Source organism: Mustela nigripes, chromosome 2, assembly GCF_022355385.1.
Source record: "Mustela nigripes isolate SB6536 chromosome 2, MUSNIG.SB6536, whole genome shotgun sequence".
In the NCBI taxonomy this organism is placed as follows: Eukaryota; Metazoa; Chordata; class Mammalia; order Carnivora; family Mustelidae; genus Mustela; species Mustela nigripes.
This window is the reverse complement of record NC_081558.1, coordinates 163284681-163298388: the sequence shown is the minus strand read 5'-3', so window position 1 is coordinate 163298388 and position 13708 is coordinate 163284681. Positions and strand designations below refer to the sequence as shown.

At 38.3% G+C, this 13708-nt stretch overlaps 1 protein-coding gene across 1 annotated transcript in view; it reads right to left on the bottom strand.

Annotated features, from left to right (window-relative positions):
* The window catches only part of MORC1 (MORC family CW-type zinc finger 1), a 189148-nt gene that overhangs the window by 131587 nt on the left and 43853 nt on the right, over positions 1 to 13708 (bottom strand). Inside the window, exon 9 of the mRNA XM_059388362.1 lies at positions 713 to 838. Within this exon, the coding sequence (XP_059244345.1) occupies positions 713 to 838 (126 nt within the window). The remainder of the gene's footprint in view (positions 1 to 712; positions 839 to 13708) is intronic.

The window sequence follows — 13708 nt, the reverse complement described above, 5'->3', positions numbered from 1 at the left end:
TTACAAAATAAGTCTTGGGGATGTAATGTATAGCACAGTTAACAATACTGTATTGCATATTTGAAAGTTTCTAAGAGATCTTAAAAGTTCTCATCACAAGAAAAATTTAATCTATGTGTGGTTATGTATATTAACTAGACTTATTATGGTATAATAAGTTTATGGTACAATAAGTTATTATGGTTATAATAAGTTATTTGGGTTATATGGGTATAATAAGTTATTATGATTATAATAAGTTATTGTGGTATAATAAGTTATATGGTATAAAAAAGTTTACACTAAAATACAAGTGAACCAAATTTGTAAGTATGTTCATTATACATATGAAATATACATACACATATATATGATTTAATAGTTCAAATATCTGTGTAAACAGAACACGTAAGTGAACTGTGATTTATTTAATGAACATCAAAATCAAAGCACCTAAGATGCAACGGAGTAAAAAATAAAATCATCCTTGGAATGATTCTCTAACTTCAGAGTGTTCATGGCAGTGTGTTGTTATTATGGCAAATATTATGGCAAAATATTTGTTACACATGATTACCCTTCAGCAAACCCTTCAGAAGCAGTCTCATTTATAAACCTTACTATCAAATTTTAAGATTCTTACTATCAAATCACTTTGACACGTTGAGGGAGAGGGGCATATTGATTTTATAAATAAAAACTCTATGAAGTTAATTGAAAGAAGGTGAGTTACCTGGGTCTGTAGAGGCAGTAACATAGATGTTTTGTTTTAACTCTTTTGGCCTGAATGAATATTCTCATCCAAGGTTCAAAATACAGAACCGACGTGTAGGCTCTGAATGACCATCTCTCTGGAAAACTAGAATAGAAACCATCAGGGAGATTCAAATCAAAACCACATTGAGATTCCACCTCATACCAGTTAGAACGGCCAAAATTAACAAGACAGTAAACAACATGTGTTGGAGATGTGGAGAAAGGGGAACCACCTTACACTGTTGCTGGGAATGCAAGTTGGGGCAGCCACTTTGGAAAACACTGTGGAGATTCCTTAAGAAATTAAAAATAGAGTTATCCTATGCCCCTACAATTTCACTACTGGGTATTTACCCCAAAGATACAGATGTAGTGAAAAAAAGGGCCATCTGTACCCCGATGTTCATAGCAGCAATGGCCATGGTCGCCAAACTGTGGAAAGAACCAAGATGCCCTCCAACGGACAAATGGATAAAGAAAATATGGTCCATATATACAATGGAATATTATGCCTCCATCAGAAAGGATGAATACTCAACTTTTATAACCACATGGATGGGACTAGAAAAGATTATGCTGAGTGAAATAAATTAAGCAGAGAGAGTTGATTATCATATGGTTTCACTTACTTGTGGAGCATAAAAAATAACACAGAGGATATTGGGAGATGGAGAGAAGGGAATTGGGGAAAATCAGAGGGGGAGATGAACCATGAGAAACTGTGGACTCTGAGAAACAAACTGAGGGTTTTGGAGGGGAGGAGGATGGGAGGTTGGGTAAGCCTGGTGGTGAGTATTATGGATGGCACGTATTGCATGGAGCACTGGGTGTGGTACATAAACAATGAATTTTGGAACACTGAAAAAAATTAAATTAAATTAAAATATATATATATCAAAGGGCACAGTGTAGAGGCTGCACCAGAAAATCTTGCAACACTCACATACCTCATTAAGAAGGACTCTAAATACAAAGGGCAGCATAAATCACCTCCAATTTGATTATGACTGAATTTTTGTTGGCAACTAATACTAAGCAGACTTATACCAGCAATAGAAAACCCACTTCCCATTACAGCTATTGGATCAGAAGGGCAAAACCAAGTCAAACAAAATTATCCCCCTGCTCAAACATAACAAAACAACACAACAACGACAAAAAAATCTAGGCTCCCATGAATAAGAAACATTTCCATGGAGTTACTGTAAACAGAGAAATACAATAAAAATGTTTCATTTGCATTGGAAGTTATGAACAATAAATACAAAACTTCGTTCTGTAAGTGCAGTTAAGTATTAAGTGTTTATGGCCAGCTGCAGGGAGAAGTCTGACAGCATGGTAAGTGAGAGGATAAAGGAGAAAAAATAAAGGACGGAAAGGCAATAAAGTGGGAGCAGACACAACGTAAATAGCCTTATGAAGAAAGCTACCCTTGTAAAACTGCACGTTGCTGGGAAATCATTGTGTTGCCATATACTAACTCCAGGGACCTCCTATATCAGAGTCCATTTATGAACTGTAAATCCTCTCCAATTAGATGAGAAATAAAGATCAAAAACAAGCTCAGCTGTGCTGTGAAAGTAGCACTCTTTACCTACTAGACCCCAGAAGAGTCTTCTATGAAGGGCTACAAGGTCAAATAGAAAGCAGGGAGCCCTACGCCCACCATGTTGACAGTCCTACCACAGTCTAAAGGGAGACAAAGATGATGGAAACAGAAAGCCTGCCTAAGGGTGGGGGTGAGGGGTAGGGGGGGGCGGCTCAACTGAGTGGCAGACCACTACCAGTTACTCCATAAGAGAGGGCAGAGCTCCAAGGAATTTACCTAATTGAAGATAAGCCTATAAGAAATCCCAGCATTTCCTGGATGGTCATAAGTTGTTTCAGGACTTCTTTTTTTTTTTATTTTTTTATTTTTTATAAACATATATTTTTATCCCCAGGGGTACAGGTCTGTGAATCACCAGGTTTACACACTTCACAGCACTCACCAAAGCACATACCCTCCCCAATGTCCATAATCCCACCCCCTTCTCCCAAACCCCCTCCCCCCAGCAACCCTCAGTTTGTTTTGTGAGATTAAGAGTCACTTATAGTTTGTCTCCCTCCCAATCCCATCTTGTTTCATTTATTCTTCTCCTACCCACTTAAGCCCCCATGTTGCATCACCACTTCCTCATATCAGGGAGATCATATGATAGTTGTCTTTCTCTGCTTGACTTATTTCGCTAAGCATGATACGCTCTAGTTCCATCCATGTTGTTGCAAATGGCAAGATTTCATTTCTTTTGATGGCTGCATAGTATTCCATTGTGTATATATACATCTTCTTGATCCATTCATCTGTTGATGGACATCTAGGTTCTTTCCATAGTTTGGCTATTGTGGACATTGCTGCTATAAACATTCGGGTGCACGTGCCCCTTTGGATCACTACGTTTGTATCTTTAGGGTAAATACCCAGAGTGCAATTGCTGGGTCATAGGGCAGTTCTATTTTCAACATTTTGAGGAACCTCCATGCTGTTTTCCAGAGTGGCTGCACCAGCTTGCATTCCCACCAACAGTGTAGGAGGGTTCCCCTTTCTCCCCATCCTCACCAGCATCTGTCATTTCCTGACTTGTTGATTTTAGCCATTCTGACTGGTGTGAGGTGATATCTCACTGTGGTTTTGATTTGTATTTCCCTGATGTCGAGTGATATGGAGCACTTTTTCATGTGTCTGTTGGCCATCTAGATGTCTTCTTTGCAGAAATGTCTGTTCATGTCCTCTGCCCATTTCTTGATTGGATTATTTGTTCTTTGGGTGTTGAGTTTGCTAAGTTCTTTATAGATTCTGGACACTAGTCCTTTATCTGATATGTCGTTTGCAAATATCTTCTCCCATTCTGTCAGTTGTCTTTTGATTTTGTTAACTGTTTCCTTTGCTGTGCAAAAGCTTTTGATCTTGATGAAATCCCAATAGTTCATTTTTGCCCTTGCTTCCCTTGCCTTTGGTGTTGTTCCTAGGAAGATGTTGCTGTGACTGAGGTCGAAGAGGTTGCTGCCTGTGTTCTCCTCAAGGATTTTAATGGATTCCTTTCGCACATTGAGGTCCTTCATCCATTTCTTTTAATGGTTTAAAAAGAAGCTCTTTTCTTTTTTTTTTTTTTTTGAATCATTTATTTTTGAACTTTTTTTTCATTTATTTATTTTCAGCATAACAGTATCATTATTTTTTCACCACACCAGGGCTCCATACAATCTGTGCCCTCTATAATACCCACCACCTGGTACCCTGACCTCCCACCCCCCGCCACTTTAAACCCCTCAGATTGTTTTTCAGAGTCCATAGTCTCTCATGCTCTTTTCAAGTAAGACTTGAGTGGAATTTCCCAATAAAAAATATATAAAAGTATCTGGTTCATGGCAGGTATTCTACAAATACTAATGCATCTTTAACATGGCCAGAGAGGCTGTCTGTACTATGGTGCTACACCATAGTACTGTGCAAGTACATCATAAGCTGCCCAATCAAATACATCCTCACCTGTTAGAAGAGAAAGGAAAGGGGGTCTGGGTGGCTTGGTTAAGCAACTGCCTTTGGCTCAGGTCATGATCCCAGAGTCCCTGGGTAGAGTCCTGTGTCGGGCTCCCAGCTCAGCGGGTAGTATCTTCTCCCTTGACCCTCTCCCCTCTCCTGCACACTCTCACTCTCTTGCAAATTAAAAAAAAAAAAAATCTTTAAAAGAGAGATAGAGAGAAAGGAAAAAAAAAAAGTCACCTTGGGACACTTCAACTATTCCAAGGACTTCAAATCCTTTCTGGATCTCTTGATTAAAAATTACCCTTAGACCCAGTAGCTTTCTTTCACTCTCCTAAAAGCTAACGTGTTTCTGTCATTTGAAAGTAAAAGTCAAAAGTAACTCAGAGCCCAATTTGAGAAATAATGATGACAGATCAAACTGGGTTAGAAGAGTATGGGTTTTAAAAAAATACTACAAAAACAAAATAAGGAAACTGTTACTTCTACATTTGATAGCTCACATTTTGTCTTCATCTAATAAATAACTCTAGGTATAAACAGTCCTAGCAGGTGTATTGGTGAGCCTCAAGACTTCCCCTGTGTTAGGAAATTCATAGGAAAGGCTCATGGGACTTCGCATAGAGTTGTACTTATGGCTAAGTATTATCACAGTGATGCGGTAAGGATATACAGTGGATCATAATGGGGAAAAATAAGTGGGGTATGAAGGAATATGACTGCAGCTTTTTTGTGTTTTTTCCTTCTCATGATGGGTCAGAGCTCATTCTTCCACAACTTATGAAAATACAGTAACGTGTGTGATGTTTCTGCCTATGGAAGGCCTTCAGAGACAGTACTGAAGGGTTTCATTGGGAGTTGGTCTTCTAGCCTGTATCAAAATTCCAGGATAAACCATATTGTTTGCATAGTTTAGATACAGTGAGCCAACCTTATTTGTTAGGGAACGTTTCTATCAGGGTGGGACCAGCCAAGGGTCAACCTTGAAAGCAAGACTTTCTATGGACAAAAGCCTTCCATGTTAACCCTTTTCTATACATGTGCCACTTTCAAAGTTCCTCATTATTTGTAACAAACAGAATGGCAATACTTCTTATGCTATTGTGAAGTCGGTGATAGAAAGAAGGCAAAGGTAGCTAAATATAAAAGCTACATATGAAACAGGCAACCCAAATATAACTTTGGAACTTCTCCATATGATGTACAAGGTTCTTCATGATCTGGCATCCAATTAACTCCCCAGCCCCATCACTTGCCAGCTGTAGACAGTGTAGGCATTGAGGACCATTCTCAGGTCTCCAGATAGTGGTCATGCTTTCTTATATCCAGGTCTTAGCACATTTGATTCCTTGGATTTTTGGTTATCACCTTTTTCCCCTTCACAATGCAACTTGAGATCTCCTGTCCTCCTGAAGCCTTCCTGCATTCCCCAAGATTGGGTGAATCGAGTGGCTTTGGTGCTCCCCATCACAGCACTTGCTACTTAGCAGTGTCACTGTCTTTATTTATCTGTACCCCCTTCATGTTGTAAGCCCCATGAGGCTAGCATCTGCATCAATAAATATTTGTTGAATGAATGATGATTATTCAGGACTTCCTTGGCTTAATTTAGAATGAACAACATGGGATTCCCATTACAAGACTGACTTTTTAATGACTGATCATCTTTAATGATGATGCTATCAGTCTTTATAAATAAAGCCATTTACTTGGGAAACTGAAATACGAGAGTACTAAGTTATCTTCAAAAGATCTAAGAAAAAAATACTGCTATTCCCCACCCACCCGGAACTACTTCACATATTTTTTTCAACAAGTATTCTCTTGTTTACTGCTAAATGTCTTTCTTTTCTGTCTTGAACTTTGCCAAAAGTACCCATATCTCTATCTTTGTATCTCTCTCTCTCTCGTTTTCTATTTAACTGGCTATAATAAACTAAAGAAAGGAAGAGAGCGCGCCACCCAACACACACACACACACACACACACACACACACACAGCCACATAACAGACATGGGGAAAAAAGTGTTCTGAGTTGGAAACTGGCTTGAAAGTTTGTGGAATAACAGCAGATGGAGTAGCCTATGCGTCTGTCTCCAGTCCAGCATTTGGGTATTCTTATAAAGTCTCTACTTCAGCCTGCAGCTGTGTCTGTGGCCTCGGTGTGGCCTCTTTCTTCTCCCAGTCTAGGCACACTGCTCTGCTACTGTTTTAAGTATTGTTTTATATGGGGTATATCATGGGTACATCGGTATGGTCACCAAACTGTTAAGGACAGGACAGGGACCAGAAAGAGAGGTCCCATGACAAGTGTCACATCTCCTTCATTTACCAATTCAGAATTTCTGTGGCTGGACTTCTGAGAATGTAAATTTTTTAAAACTACCAGGTGATTCCTTTAACTCTTCCAAGTTTTGAGAACCACTGGTTTGGTTGACCTAGTGGACAGGGTAGTAGGCAAGAAAGACTACCTGGAAGACAGAAGTAGGTGTTTGGATGCAGGACACCCTCTACATTGATCCACAATGGGTACACAGACTCCCAATGAACTGCCCTTGTAAGGTCCACAGTTGAGAAAATGACTTTAAACTCCAGACACTAAATTAGGTTCCTTTTGGAATATCTTAGAAGTGCCATATTTTTATTCATGAAAATACTGCATATTATAACCAAAATTGTTTTCTAAATTTATTGCTAAAGTCCCTACAAAATCTCTGAGGAGTTCTTAAAGTTGAAATTAACAAGGTCTATGTTATCTTGAGTATAAAGAAGTGCATAAAGGTTTTTAACTAGTTTAAATTCTGAACTATGAAGGGGCTAACCAAATTTAATCTTAGGGTGGATTATACCTAAGAGAAATGTCAATTCAGAGAGGTAATTTAAAAGAAGAGTTATAAGCTATGCAAAGTAATATAAGTGCTTCTGTCATACCCACGGTATGGCAAGCAGCACATTACAATTTGAAGCTGTAACTTTTGATGTGTTCCCAGCCAGCTCAGTTAAGACATAAACTAGAGACAATATGGAATGCTGCCCAATGACTGTCAATTTAGGAACACACTGGCAACATGGCATCGAATTTCAAAACATTATTTAGCACAAAATTTCAACTCCATTATTCCATATTATATCACCATTCTCAGAGCTGTTTTTTAAGATGAGTTCCCCTAGCTGCCTGAGATCCTAGCCATGATGGATTCCAGGTGTATGACAGGCCTCTTAGATGACCGCCAATTCCACAACATGACTTTTTTACAAGAGTCTGTGCTTTCTTGCATTTTCTCATAAAGTTGAATAATAAAATATTTATAATGTTAAAAAGGCAAGTCACAAAAGCAACATGGCACAGGGAAATCTCACACATGCAAAAGAACAGGTAAAATGCTCACATGGTCTCAACCCCCAAAAAGGGAATCAGGAAAAATGTTAAAGGAGTGATCAAGTCTTCACAATATGGAGTCGAAAAGAGATTTCAAAGGTAACAGAGGCAATTTACAAAATTTCCTAAAACTCCCTCTCCCCCGCTCCCAATAAGGATCCCCAATAATCTTCAAGGATGGAGGACAGAAGCCACGACTAAGAGTGCCAGTATCTTCCAAATAAAGTATCTACATATTCTTAGAAAATTACCTAGACATTGGCATTCAATTCAGTTTGTTGCTTGTTATGTATCAGACACAGTTTCCAGAGCACTGTGATAGTAAGTGCTAGAAAAAAGTGTTGTAGAGAAAACCAGAGTGGAGGAACTAAGATGCACTCAGAATCCCCACGTGCTGGGTCTGTGACTATTCTAGTTCAACAGCATTCATACTAAGTAGATGATGTTATACAGAGCCTCTTTTTGTAGATGAAAACACTGAGGTTCTGAGAGCACAGATAACTTATCAATAGAATGAAAGCTCTCCCAACAGAATTCAAGCCATGTGGGGGCAGAGATATTTGTGTTTTGTTCCTTATATATCCCCGGCTCCTAAAACAGGGCCTGATACTCAGTAGGTATTCACTGAGGGAGTGGATGTAAAATGAATCCATCTACATTCAGACAGCTACTCAGGGGAAGGAACCAGGGTTTGAGACCTGTTCCAAGCAACTACAAAGTCCATTCTTTCTCTAATGTACTACCTGCCTCCTGGGATGACTGGTCTGAAGCAATGTGACTTAGAGTGGGAATCAGAAGTTGGCTGGGCAGCCCCGCCCCCATGGACCCTGCCTGCCTATGAGCCTGAGTTTCTGGTTCCTTCAGCTTAATCCACAAAACTGGACTCAAAGGTATGGTGACCACGTTATCTAATTCTGTACGTACCTTACTACACACAGGAAATGTTAATATGGCAACAGACTGCAAATATGCCCCCCCACCATCTTCAATTAACCTTCATGTCTTTGCTGACAGACCATGCTATTATGTAAACTTCATTTTTTTTAAAAAATCAAAGGCATGTTGGTAACTATGAACACATATTTGCCTTCTGCTAAAACCCAAGGAATAATAGTTAGGAGGCCCATGAGCCTAGAGAGGAATGGAAGGAGGAAGTAAGCCAGAGAGATAACAGAGGATGATATCACACAGGATGCTCAGAGCATTATGAAGACCTTCACTCTTCCTCTGAGTGTAATGGGAAGTCACTGAGGAATCTTGTACAGAGAGTTTTTAAAAGACTGCTCTGGCTGCTAAAGAGAGGCAAGGGTGACAAAGTTCTCATAGGGTGAAGGGTGGAAGCAGAGAGAACTCTGACTTGGTGGAAGGCTCTCTATAACCCCAGGGAGACATGATGGTGGCCTGTACAAGGATCACAGGAGTAGAGGAGGTGATAAATGGCTGGGTCTCTTTCTAGTTGAAAGCAGAGCCAATGTGAAATAAGTAAGTTAGAAGTGTCCTCCAAAAAATGAAACAAGATGAAACCAGAGATGGAGAAAAACCATAACAAACTCTTAATTTCAGGAAACAAACTGAGGGTTGCTGGAGTGGAGAGGGTGAGAGGGATGGGGTGGCTAGGTGATGGACATTGGGGAGGGTATGTGCTATGGTGAGTGCTGTGAATTGTGTTAAGACTGATAAATCACAGAGTTGTATCCCTGAAACAAATAATACACTATATGTTAATAAATAAATAAATAAAATTAAGAGAACTCTTCAAAGATATCCAAGGGGGGAAAATTAGTAATTTACAAAAACTTAGTAATCACATCTGGATCAGATTTCTCATTAACAACATGGATTCAAGAAGTCATATGGGCAAAAAAATCCTGAGGGAAACTTCTTTTTAAATAGGCTCCACACCCAGTGTGGATCCCAATGCAGGGCTTGAACTCATAACTCTGAGATTGACCTGAGCCAAGATCAAGAGTCATACACTTAACCTACTGAGCCACTCAGGCACCCCTGGGAAACTATTTTTGAATCAAAGTTTCTTCATTCATTTAGGATGAAAGGAAAGATAAAGATACCTTTAAGGATACAAAGCTTTCAAAAATTTATCTCAAATGGACTTTGAGATAATTATTTGAGGATATAACCCAGCAAATGAACTAATGAGTTAATGAAAAAGATATAGGATGAAGACAGTGTGGTAAGCAAAGGAAAAATTAAATCTTATAATTTAGTCTAAATAAATTTTTATGCAGGGTGTGGTATAATACTATAAAATGTTATAAATAAATCCAAAAAGAATATTCAGAAAACGTGGAACTAGTATGGAAGAGAAACAAAGCATATTAAGGTTTTGACTTACTTGTGAGATGCAATTTATACTGACTCTACAGTTTGATAAGAAAACTAGGTTTAGATATGTTTATTTAAAATGTAAAGGTGATTCACTATGATAAATAGAATGGAAGAAATAATTTTCAAACTACTGGAATAGAAAAAAAAAAAATGAACCTTCCTTCTTGGCCAAAAAAATCACAAGTCAACCAATCTCACTAAGGGGGAAAAAGAATAAAGCCGAACAAAATTAAAAAAAAACCCAAGTGCAAACCAATGACAACAAAAGAAGCTAATTAAATATAAAACATAAATTGATAAGGCAGGGTAGGTCCAGCTGTAGCACATGTCACAAAGTGTAAACTAGATAAATTTCTTATTAAAAGATAGAAGCACTTAGACTGAGTCACAAATCTACTTATATGCCATTATAAGAGATAAACTGAAAATTAAACAACACTGTTGAGAATAAAGCAGTGGAAAAACAAATGGTAAGAAAATTTAACAAAAATAAAGCAAACAGGTAAATATTAGACAAAAACTGAAACAAATTTATTAGAAAGCATTAATTAATATCCAGGGATTTTTATATTAATAAAGTTTCACTTAAAATGTGTATCTGCCATAAATCTAATGATTCAGAAACACACACAGCAAAAATTAGAAGAAATAAAGAAACATGGACAAAACCACAGGCACTGTAAGATTCATACTACTCTCAGAAATTAAGGGATTGAGGGGAAAAAAGAAATGGAAGATCTGAATAACTTAATTAAACACATGATGTTACAGAATCTACCCTTTTCAGAGATTCACAATTTTTTCCAATGTTTATAATATTAGGCCACAAGAAATCTCAACAAATTTCAAAAAGCAGATTTAATGCAAACTACATTCTCTGATTACCATATAATAAAATCAGAACCATAAAAGGATATTTGACACCATCCCCAAAAACCTATGTACTTGTTGATTTTTAGAATACTTTTTTAAAGTAATTCTTGAGCTAAAGAGAAAATCAAAATGGAATTTATAAACTATTTAGAAATAAGCAATAATGAATAAATCTTTAAAAAGATGGTGCAGTCAGTTGGGCATCCTACCCTTGTGGTTTCTGCTCAGGTTGTAGTCTCAGGGACATGGAATAGAGCCCCTCATTGGTCTCCACACTCAGTAGGGCATCTGCTTCTCTCCTTCTGCCCCTCATATCCCCCCTCAAATAAATGAATCTTAAAAAAAAAAAAAAAAAGAAAGAAGGAAAGAGGCAATAATGATAGGTCTACTTCTGAAACCTGTAGAATAGAGCCATGATACAGAATGTTGGGATAGGAGGATACATAAAAGCCTCAGTTATTTAGGGTAGAAAATGAATTGAAAGTAAACAAATAAAAGATACACCTCAAGGAAGGAGAAAAAGTAAAATAAAACAAATCCAAAGAATGTAGGAGAAAATAAAGAAATATATAACATAAACCTAGTAGACTTAAAAAGAATTGGAAATTATTTTGTTTTTAAAGACAGTTGAGGGGTGCCTGGGTGGCTCAGTGGGTTAAGCCTCTGCCTTCAGCTTGGGTCATGATCCCAGGGTCCTGGGATTGAGCGCCACATTGGGCTCTCTGCTCAGTAGGGGGCTTGCTTCCCCCTCTCTCTCTGCCTGCCTCTCTGCCTACTTGTGATCTCTCTGTGTCAAATAAGTAAATAATAAATCTTTAAAAAAAAAAAAAAAAAAGAAGACAGTTGAAACAACTAAACATTTCTGTCCAAGAAAAAGAGACAGCATAACATGCAATAAAAGTGGTAAAAGCAGACACAACTATAAGCCTGGGGAAAACAAATTTTATAAGAATATTTTTTTTTTTTAAGATTTGATTTATTTATTTTAGAGAGAGGTAGTGAGAGAGAGCATGAGCAAGGAGAAGGTCGGAGGGAGAAGCAGACTCCCCATGGAGCTGGGAGCCCAATGCGGGACTCCATCCCAGAACTCCGGGATCATGACCTGAGCAGAAGGCAGTCGTCCAACCAACTAAGTCACCCAGGCATCCCTATAAGAATATTTTATATAGGGTGTCTGGGTGGCTCAGTCAGTTAAAAGTCTGCCTTTGGCTTGGGTCATGATCCCAGGGTCAATCCACACATCAAGTTCCCGACTCAGCTGGAACCCCGCTTCTCCCTCTCCTTGTTTGTGCTGTCTCATTCTCTCACTCAAATAAATAAATAATTTTTTAAAAAGAATATTTTATGTAAAACCCCTTATCAACAAATTTGCAAATCTAAATAAAACGAATGCTTTTATAAGAAATTACAAATGAGGGACGCCTGGGTGGCTCAGTTGGTTAAGCAGCTGCCTTTGGCTCAAGTCATGATGCCAGCGTCCTGGGATGGAGTCCCACATCAGGCTCCTTGCTCGGCAGGGAGCCTGCTTCTCCCTCTGCCTCTGCCTGCCATTCTGTCTGCCTGTGCTCGCTCTCTCCCGCCCCCCCTCTCTGATAAATAAATAAATAAATAAAAATAAATTACAAATGACATATCTTACCCAAGAATTTAAAAAATCTGAGTAGATTAAGTTATAGCACAATTCAAAAATAATGAAAGTAAAAACAAAAACAAGAAACAGTGATAAGAGAGCCCAGATGTGGACCCTCGACATTATGGTCAAATAATCTTCGACAAAGCAGGAAAAAATATCCAGTGGAAAAAAGACAGTCTCTTCAATAAATGGTGCTGGGAAAATTGGACACCTATGTGTTGAAGAATGAAACTCGACCATTCTCTTATACCATACACAAAGATAAATTTGAAATGGATAAAAAACCTCAACGTGAAGCAGGAATCCACCAGAATTCTAGAGGAGAACACAGGCAATAATTTATTCAACATAGGCCACAGCAACTTCTTTGAAGATATGTCTCCAAAGTGAAAGGAAACAAAAGCAAAAATGTATTTTGGGGACTTCATCAAGATCAAAAGCCTCTGCACAGCAAAGGAAACAGTCAACAAAACAAAGAGGCAATCCATGGAATAGGAGAAGATATTCACAAATGACAATACAGACGAAGGGCTTATATCCAGGATCTATAAAGAATCCCTCAAACTCAACACATACAAAACAGATAATCATGTCAAAAAATGGGCAGAAGACATGAACAGACACTTCTCCAATGAAGACATACAAATGGCTAACAGACACATGAAAAAATGTTCATCATCACTAGCCATCAGGGAGATTCAAATCAAAACCACACTGAGATACCACTTTACACCAGTTAGAATGGTCAAAATTAACAAGACAGTAAACTACACATGTTGGAGAGGATGTGGAGAAAGGGGAACCCTTACACTGTTGGAGGAAATGCAAGTTGGTACAGCCACTTTGGAAAACATTATGGAGATTCCTTAAGAAATTAAAAAAAGAGCTTCCCTATGACCTTGCAATTGCACAACTGGGTAATTACCCCAAAGATACATATGTAGTGAAAAGAAGAGCCATCTGTACCCCAATGTTCATAGCAGCAATGTTCATAGCAGCAGTTACCAAACTGTGGAAAGAACCAAGATGACCTTCAATGGACAAATGGATAAGGAAGATGTGGTCCATATATACTATGGAGTATTATGCTTCCATCAGAAAGGATGAATACCCAACTTTTGTATCAACATGGACAGGACTGGAAGAGATTATGCTGAGTGAAGTCAGTCAAGCAGAGAGAGTCAATTATCATATGGTTTCACTTATTTGTGGAGCAAA